This window comes from Cupressus sempervirens, chromosome 8 (genome assembly GCF_028749045.1).
Source record: "Cupressus sempervirens isolate cs-2001-9-10 chromosome 8, ASM2874904v1, whole genome shotgun sequence".
In the NCBI taxonomy this organism is placed as follows: Eukaryota; Viridiplantae; Streptophyta; class Pinopsida; order Cupressales; family Cupressaceae; genus Cupressus; species Cupressus sempervirens.
This window is the reverse complement of record NC_143125.1, coordinates 391333669-391353936: the sequence shown is the minus strand read 5'-3', so window position 1 is coordinate 391353936 and position 20268 is coordinate 391333669. Positions and strand designations below refer to the sequence as shown.

Sequence of the window (20268 nt, the reverse complement as noted above, 5' to 3'; positions counted from 1 at the left end):
GTTTAGTGGGAATGGTAAAAGAATGATTTCAGATCTGATGTCGCGGTTAGCAGCACTGTTTCAAATGAAGATCTAAGTACAACTAGATATATTCTTTGGATTGAGATTAGTAGAGATAGAGCTAGTAGAAAGCTCTTGATGAGCTAGAGGAAGTATGTTAACTCTGTGTTGGAGAAATTCAACATGATAGCTTGCAGGCAGTTATCTATTTCAATGTTATGAGGAATGGAGCTTTGTAAGAAGGATTGTACAAATTCTTCTAGTGAGGTGGATGACATGTCTAGAATACCTCATGTGAGCACTATTGGTAGCTTGGAGTATGTGCTATGGTTTGTACGAGGCCAAACATTGCCCAAGTAGTGGGAGTCCTTAGTCGGTATATGGCTAGTCCTAGAAAGGTTTCTTTGGGGTGCATTTAAGAGAGTATTCAAGTATCCAACGGGCACATTTGAGTGCTCATGTTTTCATGGTAATCCTATTGAATCTCAACACGTTGTTTGCATTCCTGGATAGGTGGATTCATATTGGGTTGGTGACGTTGATAGAAGATCCATTGATGGATATGTTTTCACAATGTTTGGTGGTGCAATTAGTTGGATGAGTAAACAGCTGGCTGTAGCTGCTTTGTCCACTACTGAAGCAGAGTATATGGTAGCTACTCATGCTTCTAAAGAGGCCTTTTGGCTTAAGAGATTGCGTTCTTATATTGGTTTTGATGTAGGACAGATTATTATCTATTGCGACAGCTAGAATGCTATTTGTTTGGAAAAGAATGCTACTTTTGTAATGTCCCCTTTTGGGACATTAGAAAAGTCAAAGCCATATTATATATAATATTGAAATTGACTTGGAGACCATGGACTCAAAATATAAAGATCAATTTAATATTATAAAGTGGGCTAAAAAAGACAAGGAGAGATAAGACGAAAGCCAAGAGGGAAGTCAAAGAATCGCAACTATGAGGATGAACGGAGAAGAGACTCTCTCATTTGGTAGGCTTGATTTATGATTCAGATTTCAGTTCTCCCTTGTGAGAGTTATTCAGGAAAGCTTCAGCTTTCAACCAGTGTGAGGATGTAGCCCCTTGTACCGGTAGACAGTGGACGCAAACTCATTCTCCATGGAGATGTCACTTCAGTTGTCTCATATGCACTTACAGGTTCTTCTTGTAGTGTTCCAATCTGATTGTAAAACTATGTTTAAGATTGGATTATGAATGCTAGTTATTGTATTGCTGTTGTATAATGCAATAACATATTTTTGAGGCAATTTATGAGTTTTCTGGTTTTATATTGTGGGTTTGTAATGCATTTTCATATGCTTGAATCTTGAGTGTCATTTTGAGAAAGAACAATTTAATACCTATTGGAAGATCGACTGGTTCCTTTTGCTATTTCGTAATATATCTGCCTATGTTTAAGTTTTGAATATATTGTTGAAAAGAAATTGGATAAATATATGTTTGGGATATTTCAGTGGTATCAGAGCTAAAAATCCTGCCAACCTATGAGGTCTATTCAGAAAATAATTACCAAAGCTGATTTTCCTAGCCGCCCGTGAGATTACTTAAAGAATTTATCAAATTTGGGAGTAGCCAGAAATATTTGTTCTAAAAAATAACAAGATTATGAGGTTCCTTGAGAGAAAAGGTTGTTAAAAGAGCTCTATCTTTATTCGTAGATTAATTGTTCTAATAATATTTCATTCCTCGGAATTTATCAACAGTTTCATTGTGGACGGAAATATTATGACCCCAGGAGAAATAAGGATATAGTTTGAAATTCTAATATTGCATCATTAGGCTTGGTGCTTACAAATCTTCAACTGGATTTCGGTATTGCTAGTCATGGTGTGTGTGTTGGCATCTCTTAATATTCCTTTCAACAATGGTGGAATAAATTTATACAGGGTTCTATTTCCAATGGCCATAACATTTGCTCGGTTATTAAAGGTCGTGAAATTTTCTTTTGACGGAACTGTTGTAACGGATGAACAATATTGCTGCCATATATCTTATGACCTATGGCAGGGTTATTATTGAGTACAGTTAGCTAGAGGAAGGTTCTCGGACCTGAGCCTTTGTTATACGATTTCAATCTAGCAGATAGAGCTAAGGCCAACAGATAGAGGCAACAGTCGACCCCCAAACCAATGTGACAAGGGTCGGGTTATGTAGTGCTGGTACGTGGAAAGAGAAAGATCACTGGGTAGTGTGGGTAGTAGATAGTCTCAGTTTTGTGGGTGGTAGACAGTTACAGTCCCGTGACTCCTATTCCAACATGCTGTGAAGTTACATTGCAATCCATATACGGATGAAGACTATACAAGACGTGACTCGAGTAAAACTGTGGATGCAACATTCGGAACCAAGGCCGATGCCAGTTCGTAGTCACTTGATAGGGATGTGAAATGATAGCAAGCAAAACACGTGTATGTTTCTTGGAATGCTAGAAGACATCAATGTTGTTATACGTTTTGTAGCAAAGAGACTCCAGTAGTGTAGACAACAAAGATAGGGTGAGTTGAAAGATTCAACCTCACAATCGGAAGAGGAAATCCAAACTATTTATTAATTGATTCGGGTCTTCTAATGCGTCGATGGAGAGTTAAAACAAATTTGTAATTGTATCCATTAGTCTCCATTCAAGTTGGGCAAATAATCAATTCTATGTTGGTATGTGGGGTAGTTTGGAAAGATGTTACATGCTATTCACCTTCCTATTCTTTGCATCACTCACGCTAATTTTGGACTGGAGCATTACGAAAATTGAAGAGCTTTGGGTGTTACATAAGCAGATTGGTATCATAAATGTTTGAGAAAGACATTCGTGATAAGGCTTGAATCATCCATCATAGCTGTTTATGGAAGAACAAATAATTATTGGAGCCAATTTGTAATCGACAGAGTTCGTCCACGTGACACCAGTTTGGGTGGTTGCAAATTGGTAGATGTGGTGTGGAGCCATTACAGGCTATTTTCTGGAGTGATTATGCTAGTCTGAACATTATTCGAAGTTTCAGGATTATGCCACAAAAGCATTGGTATTGAAATATCAGCCATTTGGGAGTTACTCAACGACAAAGGGTACTGACCAAATTTTTGTGATGAATGAGACACTACCATTACAAATGCTTGTATTTTTAATGTGTGAATGATTAATGAACCGCCAAAGATAGTAGTGTCGACATGTACATGTAGCTATATGCTAAGCACGTCAATTATTTGTATTTACACTCTGTGGTTACAAAATCTTGCTGCCACCTCTGTCGTGAAGGATTGGGAGTCATCGGGTATTCTCTAAATTTGGTATTGATTGAGCTTCATCACAACATCTGGCAGATGGAGAAAATGGCAGTTACAATGTGATGAGCTTGAAAGTAGATTACCTCAGCCGATATTATCGAGAGTGGCAAAGAGAATTGTTTCTACATAGGAAATAGTGGAACTGCACACATAGAAGATTCTAAATTCAGTCTGCATAAAATTGTGAAGTTAATAATTTGAGCAGATTTGGAAAGATACATTTTGGGTGTTTGAAAAGGTTCTGAAATTTATGATTACCAACATTACAAAAATTTGAGTTAAGAGAGTTTCAGATTTATGGCAGATCTGATCAACTTGTAAGCATCATTGGTGTAATGGATTAAGCTTTAGGGGTCTCGCAAAGATTCTATTGGCAACCCTTCAAATCTGAGATTAAGCAGTGGTAGTGATGAAGGTTTCAATCAAGTTGGTGACTAGCATTTAGACTGAGATAGTTGTGTAGGAGATTGTCACAAATTCTAATGTTTGGCATGGAGACTTAGACATCTGTTAATAATTGTCAAAGATTTATGCTGTTGTGTGATAAACAGTGTGTCATAGTGTGACTGCTATTTCAAAATATTCTAGGTTAGTCTATAAACAGGTCAATACTGGATTACTTAAGTTGTGGTTCTTGTAATGGGCACCCTAGAAATGCCAAAAAACTAAACCAATTGCTGATAGAAATTTAGTCAAATAATTTGCATCCAACTCTTTATTTCTCTGTTAAATGTTTAAACCCCTTTATGGCTTCAGAAGTGAAATGTTTGTTTTTATGTCTTTGCATAGATTTGAAATCACATAACATGAACGAGAAGAAATTTATAATAATATGCAAACTGAAGATTGAAGTACTGCTGAAATAATAATATTTTTCAAACTAATAAAATCAAATACATAGCAGACTTTTCAATTCACTAATTACTCTAGCAGTATAACATAATGTTTCAGTAATAACTTCCCATCTTGCTGCTATAGTAACATAAATAGTGCCGCGCTATAGTAACATGAATAGTGCTGTGCTACAGTAAAATTTGTCTTCAATCAGTCAAGATCCTCATAAAATCATCCCTTAAGAATGGCATAAGCATCAGACAAGAAGTGGGAATGATACGAGCAAGCACCCAATTCGCTTGTAGTTGGAAATGCGCCCAATCTGCTTGTTAATGAAGCTGATAGCAATGAATTCCAAAGGCCAAACCCCAAGGGAATGACATCTAAAATGTCAAAGAGAGGACAAACGTCCTCTAATGCCAAGAACAGATCTGTAACTCACACATCAATTTTCTTCTCATATTCAACTTGCCGAATGAAGCCATTAACGCTCCCTTTTATTCTTTCTCCAAGGGTTGATTCCACTCTCATGAGAAATGTGGGATAAAAGACGTGCAATATAAAACATATTAAAGTAATCACTTATTTCTCCCTTAGGCACCCCTTTTGATTTGAACACATTTCCATAAAATTTAATATTAAAGTAACACTTTAATATTTTACAACTAAATTAAATCTTACTTTAATAATACTTTAGGCATAAAAATATATTAGCTATCGGACTCCGAATAACACGAGAGATAGTTCGTCAGAAAGCTCTCGCCAAGGAGTATCCAATCCAATCACTTTGCAAAACTAGCGTTCCTCGTGTCCTGCTGACTTACTAAAAATAGTAAGTATCGTAAGACTGAGTAAATCAACTGCGTTTTGGCCCAAACTAGAGATGACTAGGCCAAAACACTCTAAAATCCCTTTAGACCCTTCGTTAGCCCTTAGAACCATGTAGAACTAGGCTAATGCGCACACACTTGGTCAATTGCTAAAGTGGGGACATTACAGTTCCAACTTTTGTTGCGGTTGTCAATTGCAGATCTGTTGCATATATACAGGTACTTCGTCATTAAAGCTTGAAAGTGTGTTATAACTATTTGCAATCGAGAGCACAGCCTTCTACTAGTAGGCTCAGTGTTTGACAAAACTACAATAGGCGTCTAGTAACAACAATCAACAAGACTACTGTCAGAAAATAGTGCATCAGGAAATATTGGGAAATACGTTATCCTAATTGAAAGGAAAGATAATATTTTATTATCAATTTTCAATATTTTTGTGTATGTGCCCTTGAGCGAAGTCAACTTGAGGAATACCAAATCTTGTTGATATTGTCAATTGATAAAGAAATCAAGATAGTTTGACTATTTGAAGAAGGCAATTCTGCGGCAAAATGCAGCTGTTTGTTAGACTTACAGTAATAGGATAACAACATTCAACAATGGGAAGGGTACTATGAAGCCACAAGAGCAGTTAGCCTAGAATTCCAAATCCGAAATAAGAGCAAAAATACTTGCCATTTGTAGAGTATAAAAAACTCCCTACCCGAATTCAGAATGATTTATCATTAAGTGATTACATGGATTTTCATCTAGAGCAGCAAAATAAGACTGATATGGCAAAAAGAAAGTATTTGGAATTAGTTCAGAATCTCCTTGCAAAAGACCAGCGCAAAAGTGTGCATGAAAAATTTTCGGCAGACCAAAATCATCGAATAGAGGGTCTTGAAAAAGAAGAACATTCAACTACCATTCATTTGTAGCCTTCTCGCGATCACGTAGAAGATTTTACACAAGGTGCAAGTTTCTACGTTGGTGATTTGGAGGTTAGCTTTGACAAGCAGGTTGATGAGGTTGATTGCACACAAGGTAATAGCAGATTGGAATCTTTGTATGATGAGTGATATATTTCTGATACCACGACATGAATTTAGAGGAACAATCAAAGATGACATTGCAAGACAATGAACCGCTTCAACAAGACAATAATAAAATGCATACCTTAAAGAACCAGTTGAAGGTTAGTGAAGACATGGTTGTAGTCGTTGTAGTATAGTGGTGAGTATTCCCGCCTGTCATGTGGGTGACCTGGGTTCGATCCCCGGCAATGGCGCCAAATTTTTACCACATAGGGTAAAAAGATACTTAACGAATGTAGTATATTAAGATATAACACAAAACAAATACTTTATTCATATACACAATATGCACTCAATGCTTACAATTTGATTACAATGATTTTGATGATCCGAAGTCCATTTCGGATGTACATATACCTTCCCGAAGGGGTGACTCAACCGTCATGTGCCCTTTTGGATACTATTCTACCCGTCAGCTACAATATAGATTTTACCAACAACATTTGGTATGTTGTGACAACACTCACAAGTTGGTTGAGGATCTCTACAGGAAGGCTCAAAGGGAAGTGGAAGGAGATTAGCTTGTTGCTGATTTACAGGTGGTCAAAACAACTCTCGAAACTATGAGATCAAATTATTTATATTTGCTGTCCGACAAGGATTATATTCTTAAGGTTGGTGAAATATATGCTGATAAGTCAAATAGATAAAAGGAGATTAAGGAGCTCAACAGGGAGCTTAAGTATGCTCGTGAGGCATTGGATGAAACTCAATTTTCTCTTTAGGAAGCAGAAAATCATATTAGGGTCACAAATCACTCTCAGGAACATGAGGGTAAAGTGAGACAGGAGTTTTTCCAAGAAGTCATTGATGAACTTGATAGCATTCAACAGACGTATGACTTGGATAGCTGCCCTAAACGATCAAGTATCAAAACTTCAGGTCACATTCAACTTGTAGACAACCCTTTGTTTGAAGTTGCTACTGATTGGACTTCCGATAATCCCTTTTTTGTGATAAACGAGGGAACTCCTTTTGATTGCCATGAAGAGGATGATTTTGATTTCAGGATATTGGATCCTGGTATAGTTCCTAGCAGTGAATCTGGGTCACAGGATGGGAGTGGTGAATTGACTACTATTGCTTGTCATTGGATCAGTCCAAACATGGTTTCCAAGTTCACCCCATATAGGAGTTGGATGGATTTCCTACATCAGCCATTGAATAGATCTTGGTGCATTATTGATGAGAGCTATGTTTCAATCCTAGTGATTAGCTTTTCAGCTTCATACTTACTCATAGCACCTATGCACTTGGGGGTTCTTAAGATTTATGACCGTGGTATGGGTTTTGATGTACCTGCGGTGTTAGTTTCAGCTTTTGAGCAGCTTGTTTCTTACATCATCAGTTTAGGTCGGATTGTCACCATCTACTGGGTTATACATAGCCCCTTGATACATTTCCACCTCATCATAGTAGCTGGTTAGGACAATAGGGTTTGGGATCTAGGTGTTGACAGTATGTATCTATGATTGGTTGAGGGTTTTGTTGTAGTTCTCAGTTTGAGGCTAGATGTGATGATGATCAGAGTTGTACAATTTATAGGTGCAACGATATTTTGTAATGTTCCCCAGTTTAGATGGGCCGAAAAATGTCAACAATAACTATATGGTTTAATGGAGATGTTCGTACGGTGTTGTGGAGGGGGGGAAGAATACGACTTATCACCCTTATGAAAGTCTGTTCGTTGCTAAACCATGCATAGGAAAAGGCCGAGTTCGTACATGCCAAACCATGCATAGGAAAAGGCCATACGGTGTCTCTGGAAAAGGGGCCGTACAGTGGAATTAGGAATGCTGTATGGGAGGATTTAGGAGCTGTCCGTATGGGGAATGGGTAATCCGTACGTTAAAGGATGACTAGCTGTACTGTGGGTAAAGAAGCTCGTACGGTGTTATTCCGTATGGTGAGTGAAGGCAGCAGAATGGTAAATGAAAATGTCGTACGATAACGTGTTGGGTGTATGGGAAAGAATGATCGCACAATGTTAAACAAGGATCTCTTGGATATGCACCAATTACAAACACAGAGTAGCACGGAGATGGGAAAGAAGCCGTCCAAGTAGTTGATGAGTGGAGGCTGTATGGTCCTGGATGAGGCGATATAGAGATGGCAGGAAGTGTACCGATAGGTAAAAGAACACAAATAGTGAGTGCTATATGAACACGAGAGATTAGATGAATTCCAAATACAATAATAAAGATTTGAACACACGAATTCTTTCGTATATGCTTGCCAAGAGAGGGCACTCCAATTTGCTAGATCGAACTAGTAATACGTGCAGTGACGGAGTAGGATGAGGGTTGAATCCCATCGAAACCACTCAAGCCAAATAGGGAAGATCTTTCACTTCTGAAATGGTGAACAAACTTGAACTCCAACATGAATCTGTAGTACAGAAAAATATAATCCAAAGCATCCTTACAGACTTCCTACAAGCCGTGCTTAAATACCCATCGGGAAAATGTTTCCGAGGGTATATAAAGATTTATATAATGGGGACATTACATATTTCGTAGATTTATATGGGATCTAGGGATCCGATTGATGGATGGGATGCAGAGTGACACCTTGCTTTGTGGTGTGGCCGGATTTGTTTTTAGATTGGGCTAGAGAGCTACTTGCAGATTTGTATGAGATCCTAGTATTGATTGCTTGAGGACGAGCAATTTCAAGGAGGGGAGATATGTAATGTCCCTTTTTGGGACATTAGAAAAGTTAAAGCCATATCATATATAATATTGAAATCGACTTGGAGTGCATGGATTCAAAATATAAAGGTCAATTTAATATTATAAAGTGGGCTAAAAAGGACAAGGAGAGATAAGACAAAAGCCAGGAGGGGAGTCAAAGAGTCATAGCTGTGAGGATAAAAGGAGAAGAGACTCTCTCATTTGGCAGGCTTGATTTATGATTCAGATTTCAGTTGTCTCTTGCGAAAGTTATTCATGAAAGCTTTAGCTTTCAGCCAGTGTGAGGACGTAGTCCCTCATACTGGCAGACAGTGGACGCAAACCCATTGTCTGTGGAGACGTCACTTCAGGTGTGTCGTATCCGCTTACAGGTTTTTCTCGTAGTGTTCCAATCTAACTGTAAAACTGTGTTTAAGATTGGATTATGAATGCTAGTTATTGTATTGCTGTTGTATAATGCAATAACATGTTTTTGAGGAATTTTATGAGAGTTTTCTGGTTTTATATTGTGGGTCTGTAATGCATTTTCATATGCTTAAATCTTGAGTATCATTTTGAGAAAGAACGATTTAATATCTATTGGAAGATCAACTAGTTTCTTTTGCTGTTTCGTAATATATCTGCCTATGTTTAAGTTCTGAATATATTGTTGAAAAGAAATCAGGTAAAATCTGTTTGGAATATTTCAACTTTCCATGCCAAAACGAAGTATATTGATGTACAATATGATTTTGTTAGTGATATGGTGGAAGAAGGAATGGTGAAATTAGAAAAAAATGGTACTTTGGAAAATGTTACAGATGCATTAACAAAGCTAGTGAAAACTGAGAAGTGCAGATGGTGTGTTGGGCCTTGGGGCCTTGACTAGGAGAAGGAGTTTTGACCCTTGATAGGTCTTTGACAAGTGAGAGAATGCTAGGAGAAAGCTGTCTCAACCTTTGAGTCCAAACATGATATTTTATTTATTTATTTATTTTAGTCCACTTTCGAAGTCCTAAATTTAAGGAGCTACTGTCATAAGTTGCTATATTGAATCTATATAATGATTATGGTAGTTTTTAGTTCGGTGGAAGAGTCATGGAGAGTTAATGTTTGACAATTTATATTTATGGTTGAATTCATTGTTGATAAGTGGTGTGAGGTAGGTGTTGCATATGAAATGGTGACTTTTATGGCTGAGTTATGCTTTGTTGCAGTGGAAATTTCTATGTGCAATGTGTAACTGGTTTAGCATGTTGACACCACACCAATTGGTATACTAAGTTGGTATTCCATTTTCTAATTGCAATGTTTAGCATGTTGAATGCCTAAAGGCCTTCGCGCTTGATTCATTGAATCCGTAGACTACTAGCCACTTGACTTAAATCACATTAACTATGTCTTGTTCTTAATCTATTTACACAACGGATTGTTATATCAATCATTAATTGTTGTCTTCTCTATTGTCTTCATTCATCGGTAACATTAATTATGCCATCTTCATGACATCAATGACAACATCTTTAAAATAATTTTACATATGCATTGTTTCCATTTTCAGGCTTGATTAATATGCCTTTTATATTGATAACTATATTTGTATTCATATATTCACATATCAATAATGATGAATGCCTTGTTGACATCAATGACAATATTTCCAACATAATCTTCTTGCTGTTGGTGTTTGATTATAGTACTCTTTGTGTGGATAATGCTTGGATTTTGTTAGCGGACCTGTTAAATTGTATTTCACACTCATCAAGAAGCCTTCACACTCATCAAGAAGCCTTGGCAACTGAGTTGTTGAGTTTGCATGCATATCCAGCCCATAGTCATAACTTGAAGGCAAAATAATGTTGTCAAAATGAAGGATCATAAAGATTAGTGCTGGCTGTCATCACCTGGGAATCGTTACAACAGACTCGCAACCACTTGAGACACACTATTTCAAGACAATTTAATATATTTTTGATTGTAGGCATATTGGTGAAACACTAAGTTACCAAATTCTCTGCAACAACCCTCAAAGTCTGGTTCGATTCTGTACAAAGTCTGGTCCTTGTCAAATTCTCCCCAAATTCTTTTGCAGAACTATGAAGTTGATGCAAATGCTGTCAGAGGAATCCGGGCAGAATTTGCAGCGAATTTTGAAGAATTTGCTGCCCAAAGGCTGAACCTGGGCTGAATTTGGTCTCAAAAGTCAAAACAATTTTTTAGACTTTTTCAAAGTGTTTTTTTTTGTTGTTGTCTAATTTGGTCTATTCAATCCTCCCAACCCTAAAGTGCCCACTAAAAAGACCAAAAAAAATGCATTTGTGAATGAAAATGAACACTTGCTTACAAAGGAAGTCCAACTTGAAATTGGTGACATCCAAGTTGACAACTATAGAGGAATTTCTTTAAAAAACATATGATATCTTCGAATCCAGGGCTTAAAATTTGAATTTCAACTTTTGATCTAGCCTGGTTAGAAATCCTAACCAATACCAAATGAAAATTCAAATAAGTGCACTTACCTTTTGACAATTCCTTTCATTATCAAACTGCCCCCTTGATATGGAAATATGTTCCATGCATGTGACCAAGCAAGTGTATCATGTTGTTTGTATGGCTAAATGATGCAATTAATATCCTATTGAACTGAAACATAGATATGTTGGTGTATTTTGCTTTGTTGCTTTACTATTAGTATAGTGATGTATGGACTTATTTGTTGTTGCATATATATACACACACATACATAATTTTACAAAAAATACATTTTTGTACGGATGAACCCAAAACGAATCCGAACCCAACCCCCAAAGAATTTGGACGTATTTTTAACCTGAATCTCAAGAACCCACATCTGTATCGGAATCCAAATCGGCAACTTAGGTGAAATGTATTACTTTGGTTGAATGCATAAAGGCCTTCAAACTCGTATCGGCAAGAAAAACAAGTCATGGGAGCTGTAACAGACCTTGTGAGTGCATGGTGTCATTTGGCAGAGAATTTAAAAGATCAAGGGGTGACTTCACATATAAAGGTGAGGTGGAGGATAAAATTTCACAAGGGGAATGTGCTAATATGGATGCTCATGTTTCTAATTTAAATATGCTTGCTTTGATGCTAATGATTATGGGGATTTGGTCTCAATGAACTAATATGGATGCTCATGTTTCTAATTTAAATATGTCTGCTCTGAAGCTCAAATTTAAAATATTAAATAATTAAATGCTAAAGGTACATGACATTAAAACTTAGTGTTTATTAAAAAGATCACCCGAGTTAATAGCAGAAAAGGCAATTGATCATCAAAATGGGAAATTGAAGGTGCCAAGGCTAGTGTTGACAAAGAGATTTCATTGACCCAAAAGTAGCGACTTACTTTAAATAGATATGAGCTCCATGAAACATGGAGCTGAAATCCGCTATCGAAAAAACATCCAAAAATGTTACCCACATAACATGCTGAAGTCCGAGCACAAAGGGAAGCAACTGCAATGGTACCTTGACCTTAAGAGTCCCTTTTAACCAAACACATTAGCCTACGGGGAATCAAATAGTTACCAACTGTTTAGGCCCAGATAGGGGATATTACACTAAATCACTTTGAGATACCAATATCAAGAATCCTATCTCATCCATTTATGAAAGTAGGTAAATCAGAGAGATGTAGTACAAAAAAAGCACCTCATGGGAGCTGCAGAATCTCTGCTGGCTTTTGTAAAGTGTTGCTCGGCTGACTGGCAAGTTGTTAGAGATGATATTGCTTTTGCAGGTTTATTTTTATCTACATATTTACTGGCTTTGAAATATAACTCTTTTATTATGTGTCATAGTTTGAGCATGCATTGAATTGAAAAACAACATTGATAGATAGATAAAATTTTAACGTCCATGAGGCTAAAAATAGCCTATGGGACAGCAAGACAACTCAAGCAGACTTAAGTAACAATGTTCGTTGCTTGTGCAGGATGATGATGAGTCCACCCAATTGCTCAATGTACTCTTCGTTGAATAGGTTATGCCAAGAACTGTCACATATAGTGTCCGCAAATTTATCTCTACTACTCTTGTAGGCTTCACATTCTAAAATAAAGTGTTGTTCAGTTTCCACTTTCCTAGAATTGTAGAATCTGCAAATTCTCTCTTCCCAAGCCTCCTTTGGCCTCTTCCAACGTCCGGTCTCACAACGAAGTTGGTGAGAGTTGGTTCTCAGCTGAGCAATAAGAATTTTAGCCCTCCAAGAAATGTTGGCTCCTATGTATGCTTTTTGGAGTTGATCACAAGCAGGGTTGAACTCATTTATATAATATAATTTCTTCCTTCCAATCTCACTTCCCCAATTTCTCTTGTAGAATTTCTCCATGACAAAGACCTTTATTTCTTTATTATTTGTGGGGCACATATTGAATTGAATATTCCATTTACTCATCCATTTGATGTTTTGTTGCATCCATGTCCTTTTTCGCTGACATAGTGTGTCACTAAAGACCACTTTAGGCCATCTATCCTCTTCCATTTTTTCGATTCTTTTTATTTAACTTAGAAGGCGAACCATAGCAAGTGCCTCAATAGGAGCAGCCCCCATTTCACTTAGCATGATATCATATGGAACAGTGCTTTTGATTTTAAACTTGCTTGTGATCAAGCGCTTTTGGATTCCTTCGATTTGTTTCCATTGTGCTATAGTAGTGTTGCTGGCCCATAATTCACACCCGTAAATAACAACTGGTAGCACAAGAAGACCGAACAAGGTTTGAATAGTTTTCCAATCCCACAACTCTACTTCACGGCACCTATTCTGAAGAGCATAAAAAGCCTTCCACCTACTTAATATCCTTGTATACCTGTAGCTAGACCAGCTTAGTTTTTTGTTGAAATCGATGCCAAGGTATTTATACTCCGCAACTTCTTCAAGGAGCATCACAGGCTGAGCACACTCTGGATTGAAAAACCTGGGAGGAGCACTAATAACAGGAACACTGTAGGCTGAGCACATTAGTCGGTGGCTAATAAGGGGACATGGTGCTACATTAGATGGAAAATCTAGGAATTTTCAACACGTGGTCATTAGGATGTTAAAAGTACAAGTGCAAAGAAAGAATTATAACAATGAAACAACCCAGATCATATGTATATTCAAACATTAAGGTACTGAGTATTAAAGAAACAAAGACGGTGTCAGATTTGTAGCCTATTCAGGATAATGTGCATTTTGATCACCGATAGCGATCCATTGGCAGAGGTGAAATGTACATTTTCGGTGGTATGTCAAAGTCTAAATCAAGTTTATAGCAGCAAAACAATAAAAGTCTGTGAAAAACATTTTTTTTAGAAAAATCACATAAGATGGATCTTCCTAAATGTCTCCAATTTGACTCTTGAATGTTATTGTCTGTTTTTCATTTATGCAGCTTTTTAAAGGTGGGTCTTTATTTTGCTTTGGTGGTTAGGTTAACATGGATTCTTGATTCAGTTGCAGAAGACGACTTATATGCCTTTTAATACAGCTTGAAACAGGTCCACCTTTGGATGAAGTGTCTATTGCATGCATCTTACGAGATCTGCTACATGCGGTGGATTATCTTCATAATGAGGGAAAAATCCACAGAGATATCAAAGGTATATACATTCTAGTCTGCATATGCTATTGCCTTATTGTTGTGTACAATTGTGATGCATATTTCAGCTACTGAAAATGTTGTGTCTTGGTGTCCATCTTTAGTTTGTTGATGATAGAACATTTTTAGGCATTTTCAGTTTGAATTGCCAATTGAAATCTGCATTCTATTTATTTTGACAAAATTATAATTTTTATATTCTTACAGCAGCTAATATCCTTCTCACAGCAAATGGCGATGTTAAGGTATATAATGAGTCACTGAAATATGGTATTTAACGCTGCTTTTATCTCTGCAAATTTTCTATTGGAGGCTTGATATTTCTAAGAATGTTTTTGGTTTTTCATAGGTTGCAGATTTTGGTGTCTCTGCTCAGTTGACACGGACTGTGTCAAAGCGAAAGGTTATTTTCTGACCTTAAAAATTCTTTAAATGAATGTGAATCATAATCATTATGAAGTGAAAACATGTATCCTTGTTATTTTGTATTAGAAGATTATAGGAAAGGGGGCTTAAAGTGGACAAATTGTTCCCATTTGCAATTTGAAACTTATTTTCTGACCTTAAAAATTCTTTAAATGAATGTGAATCATAATCATTATGAAGTGAAAACATGTATCCTTGTTATTTTGTATTAGAAGATTATAGGAAAGGCGGCTTAAAGTGGACAAATTGTTCCCACTTGCAATTTTAAACTCTAGTTATATTATAAATAATATCAGCATTACACCTGTTTATGCACCAGATTAGGCTTTGGATTTAGAATTTCAGTGAGCTGGAGCATTTTAATATTTATTGATAGATGGTAATGCTATTGGCACTTTCAATGCATGCTGAGACAGACACCTGCTACTATTTGGTTGTAGCCTTTATTTCATCTGCTTCCACCTCATCAAGGCTCCTTCCTCTTACACATCTATTTCTACTTGTACCTGTGTTGCGGTCATTGTCTTAGCTTCGCCCCCACTTGTCCATTTCATTTGTTTTTTCCTATTACTTTTTATTCTTTTTGCTTGTGTTTAGGGTCCTTTTTGCCTTGGTTCTTCGCTACTGTAACAGTTTTACAACTCAGTCCCATTTATCTAGTCTTTTCCATTTTTCATATATAAATATGTTATTTTTTTTCTTTTTTGGTCTGTCTGCCTGTTATGGTATTTAGGCAGTTTTGTTATTTTTTTCTTTTCTATGTACATTTCAATATTTTCATACTTTTGATCTGTGCCTTTGTGTTCGAAACAGTTCATTCTGTGTATATTCATTTTATATGTCAAATGTAATGACACTATTTCTTTTCTTTTTTCTTCCACGGGTTGTTTCATTAGCTATATTAGAGGGGGCACATTTCCTGTCCCTAGGAGACTCATCACCGTTCCTGAAATGGTTCACAGATAGTGGGAAGAAAAATAAATAACTCCAAGCTGTCCCTGATTTAAAAAAACTTGCAGGAAATGGCTGGAAACATCCCCTGACATTTGGGGATGGTTATTCTCTGAAATGCCTAAGGCGTGCTCAAAATGTCTCTTATCTGTCCCCGAAACTAAAAAGTTTTTGCTACACATTCAGATGATTTTTGGCATTGAAAAAACCAAAAACTAAACACTTTTGATTCTTTTTGCCAAAGCGGCAAGGTTACTGGGAGATTGGGTGACTTGGAGGTCTCTGACTCTCTAGTATTGGTACCGGTACTGGAACAACTATTTCTCAAAAACAGGAGACGGGGGTACTTGGAGAGGACAATTTTTTTTAGTAGTTAAAAGGTTCTAATACTAAGTACAAAATAGTGAAACTGTAAAACTAAAAGACTAAAGTAAATAATATTAATGTCACATTAATATAGGGTCAAATAGTTCAAAACTCACATTACATATCTAATTTCTGAATATTGCATATGATAATCATCATATCAGATTAATAATCCCTGAGATTATCATTACATATTCAGATTTTAAATTAAAAAAAAAAAATAGTTTGATGCTAAATCATTGATATGCAAACAAAAAACTTAGAATTGTAAAGAAAAGTCAGAAACGTATCTATTATCTAGTATGATGATGATACTATCAGTATCATCTCCTCCCTTGACAAATTTGTGATCAACAAATTTCAAGTTTGAACAAATTTCAACAAATTTCCACAAATGTCTGTAGTCTCTGGAAGGGTTGGGAATAAAAATAAAAATAAAGAATATGTTTATAAAATAAAATATTTCTAATGTCCTTTAAGTTATTAAAATAAATATTTTTAATGATCGTAGGTTGGGTTGGATTCTGGAATTATGGAATAAAAAAAAAAATGTTTGTAATGTTTCTTATTAAATAAAATATCCAAATGACCTAAATGATTAAAGCATGTAAATTGCCATTGGTTTTGCATACAAAACATTAAAATGAGGGCCAAAATACATTAATTAATTTAATATTATATTTTAAATTTATTTCGGAGACCCCGAAGAGACTTCACTTTTTAGATTCAAAGACTCGGAGTCTTAAGGATACTGTCATGAAGTCTCCAACCATTTTTGAGATCTCTAGGCATCATAGAAATCTTCCAACTTAACATCAATCTTGGATCTTAGTGGGTACTCCATATTTAAGTCCCCTCACCACATTCAACGGGAGTGGGAATTAGCATGCATTTGGGATGGCTGTATGATCCTGAGCTTTGTGCAACTGCCCTTGGCAAAATCCACATAACAAAAATAAACTATACTACTGATTGGTTCTTGACACCACATTTACCTGCCCATGTTTCTATTCTCCAATAGTGACATGTTGGCATCTGAATATTTAGTTGATTGGATGAAAAAAATAGCTATGAATGTGATGCAATGAAGAGGATTACATAAATATGATTTAGCCAGGTGTTTGTGATGCGTGTTTTGTGATACTTCTCAACTTAGAATAAACTAACAAGTATTCTATCCTCTCTTGAAGAAGGAAACCTCAAATGCTAAATAATATGAGAATGTAGGATCAAATAAGTTAACCTTAAGATTTACACTGCGAATTATTAACTTTGTGTTGCATATAACTCAATTGAATTTGATGTGATATTGTTGGTAACACATAAAGGGACTTATTTAATTGGTCTTGGACTTAATCAATTGCTTTCCTTCCAAACATGAATGATCTTGTGCCAGACAACTAGAACTTGAATTTCAGATAAAGACAAAAAGGCAAGGTTTTAAAGAGTCTAAGCTACTTCCTAATTGTATGGATATTAGGATTCCTTAAACCAAGATTTATTTCGCCACGAGAAAACAACTTTACAAAATATGGTGCAATCTCTGAAATTAACGAAGTATTTTCATAATGTAAACATTCATTCATCTAAATACCCAATATTGGCAAAATCCAAATGAACATCCACAGTCAAGTTCAAAATAATCATACACTACAATTGTCATTTTACAATCTACAAACTTGAAATGGTTTGAGACAAGGAATTCACCACATATCTCCAATAAAGTTGATGAACTTTAATTAAACTTTGAGAAGTAAAAATCATACAAAATATTGAAACAATAAACAAAGGTCCACCATATCTTTAATGAAATTTTCTGTATTAACTTCTATATAATCTTGGCAACAATTCTTGATCTCCTTCCATTGCTACTCCTACCTGCTATTGCCTATCTAATGATCTAATAGTTTTACAGATGAGAACAAGAAGCCTTAAATAAACCTCCCAATTACAAATGAAGGACCCAAATTGATTTGAAATCAACAACCAAGATAATTAAAGAACCCCAAATTAGGGTTAGTTGCAACCACTACCAATGTTTGATGTCATCCAATGAGATGGTTACAAATCTTTGACTACATAATGAGAAAATTGCTCAAAGTATTTCATCAAATGCTTTCCATATGTTCTCTTCTGAATGAGTCTAATTAGATAAAACTTGGACAAGCTCACTTGGAATCCCTTGATTGGTTGAAAATGATTGGGTGCCACCTCAACATGTATGTCTTGTCATCTTTGTCTTAACTTCACTTCATCATCACAAAAACATATCTACATCTGTATCAATATCTCTTGTTATTCCACATTATTCAACCTTTCATTGATTGTGTTGGCTCATATTCCTATATTGCCTCATCTTCATGAATTTCCTTCTTAATTTTCATTGAACTCTTGGTAATCTTCTTGAATGTTCTTCTTAACTGTTTTTGAAACTTCTTCATCGTCCTTGGGATTTTTCTCTTTTGAATTGTTTGAAGTTGTCCTTGTGTTGATGTTTGACCTTTTCTGATAATTTAGCTTCTTTCTTGTTGATTCCTAAATTTCCAAAGGAAATCCAAGATTGCGGTGGCACTCCTCATTTGTAGAGTTATCTTGTTCCTTGTATGATCTTGAGTTCCTTTTTGAAGTGCAGAGCAATCTCTACCTTATATGATATGGTCTTAACCTTTTTTTCTTCAAACTTGCTTTGAATCTTTCAAGTTGTTTTGTTGAATGTGTTGATCATTGCATTCGTTGATGTATCTTCCATGTTGCATTTACATTGTTGAAGTCAAGGCCTCCTTCATCGAGTCTTTTTCGTTTGAATTATATTTGAGATGTAGATCTTGTCCTTTTCCCTTTCATTATAATCTGATCAGCATTGTCATCCTGGAAAAAGAAAGGAAACTTGTTGGATCAAAGTCATGAAAATGTAATTACTTACACACTTCAAGATAAACACTTCTTGGAAGAATAGGATTTTAATCATAAACCAAGTTTGCATTTGAATATGATCTGGAATTAGAGATTTGAAATTTGGCTTTTATCCTGCACAAACTCGCAAAGATACTTGTAATGCTTTACACTAAATTTGGAAATGCATTCCACGCTGATGAACTCTGCGTTTGATTCCATGCCTTCGCCGAAGTTTGCCCCTTTATTTGATTAAGTATATGCACCTTTCTTAGGAATTCACCTCTGATTTACCTTGATTCACCTTGCTACTTGAATGGATTTGCCTCAAATCTGCTAGGAGGAAACTTGGACCTTACCTCTCACTTCTATTTCTTGGACTTGCTGCTCTGCCCTTGATTTTGAATTGGATGAATTCACCTTCACATATGATCCAACTTCAAATTTATGCTTTAGGTCTATTGCTTGGGAATTCAGATTGATTTCCCATTGAGATTACCTCTGAAATGTCTTTGGAATTATGTTTCCTTTCCCTGGTAATATGATGGTCAAGTTTAGATATACAACTTCATTCATGCAGCCAACATTTAGCATTGTCGTTTTGAGTTTGGAACTTACATCTCTATTAGCTAGGTCATCTTCCTTCTCCTTGTCAGGTTGGCCTTCTACCTTTGCATTGTGAATGGCTTTAAATATAAGTCTGAGTGCTCAACTCTCAACTCAATTAAAATTTGCACGTTCTCCAAAATAACCTCTGCTTTGATTTTCGCCTTGAATTGCAGTTGACTGTTTGAAATAAATATTTTGAACACCTCTTATATAGGTACTTACCTCCTAAGCGGTGTGACCTCTTGGAAACAAGAATTAGTCAACCCTATGCTTCTCTTGCTTCTTTAACTTTTATTTTTTCAAGGAGCAAGAATTAGACTCTTAGTTGGAAGTGTGAGAAGGATTCGTCCTTTTAGACGCAAATGACGATGTAATGCTGGCGAGTTTTAGACATTTAGGTGGAAATGTTCATGAAGGCCTTCAGCAGAAATCTCAATTTTAGGTGGAAACGACTTAAGTACTCTAGTAAGATTTCACCTTTTAGGTGGAAATCTCCTTATTCCTTAGGCACATTTTGATTTTTTAGGTGGAATTTAGACTTTTAGATGGAAATGATCAATGTAAGGCTAGAAAATGTCAAGAAACTAAGGGCCCATTCACAAGTTTTAGTTGGAAATCCCTTATAAGGGCTGAGAGCATTTCCACATTTTAGGTGGAAATGGAGACTTAAGCTAGACACACTATTAGATTTCT

The 20268-nt window shown here is 36.0% G+C and overlaps 1 protein-coding gene and 1 non-coding gene across 4 annotated transcripts in view; both read left to right on the top strand.

The window, feature by feature from the left end:
- The window catches only part of LOC149542930 (uncharacterized), a 223123-nt gene that overhangs the window by 112328 nt on the left and 90527 nt on the right, over nucleotides 1–20268 (top strand). For 2 of the 3 annotated variants that reach the window (XM_089797846.1, XM_089797848.1), the window contains exons 5-7: nucleotides 14221–14332; nucleotides 14539–14576; nucleotides 14681–14734. In XM_089797846.1, the coding sequence (XP_089653972.1) occupies nucleotides 14221–14332; nucleotides 14539–14576; nucleotides 14681–14734 (204 nt within the window). The remainder of the gene's footprint in view (nucleotides 1–14220; nucleotides 14333–14538; nucleotides 14577–14680; nucleotides 14735–20268) is intronic. The other variant, XM_089797847.1, reaches the window with a different exon arrangement.
- Nucleotides 6170–6241, top strand: TRNAD-GUC (transfer RNA aspartic acid (anticodon GUC)). Its single transcript has one exon. It is a non-coding gene; the product is annotated as a tRNA-Asp (tRNA).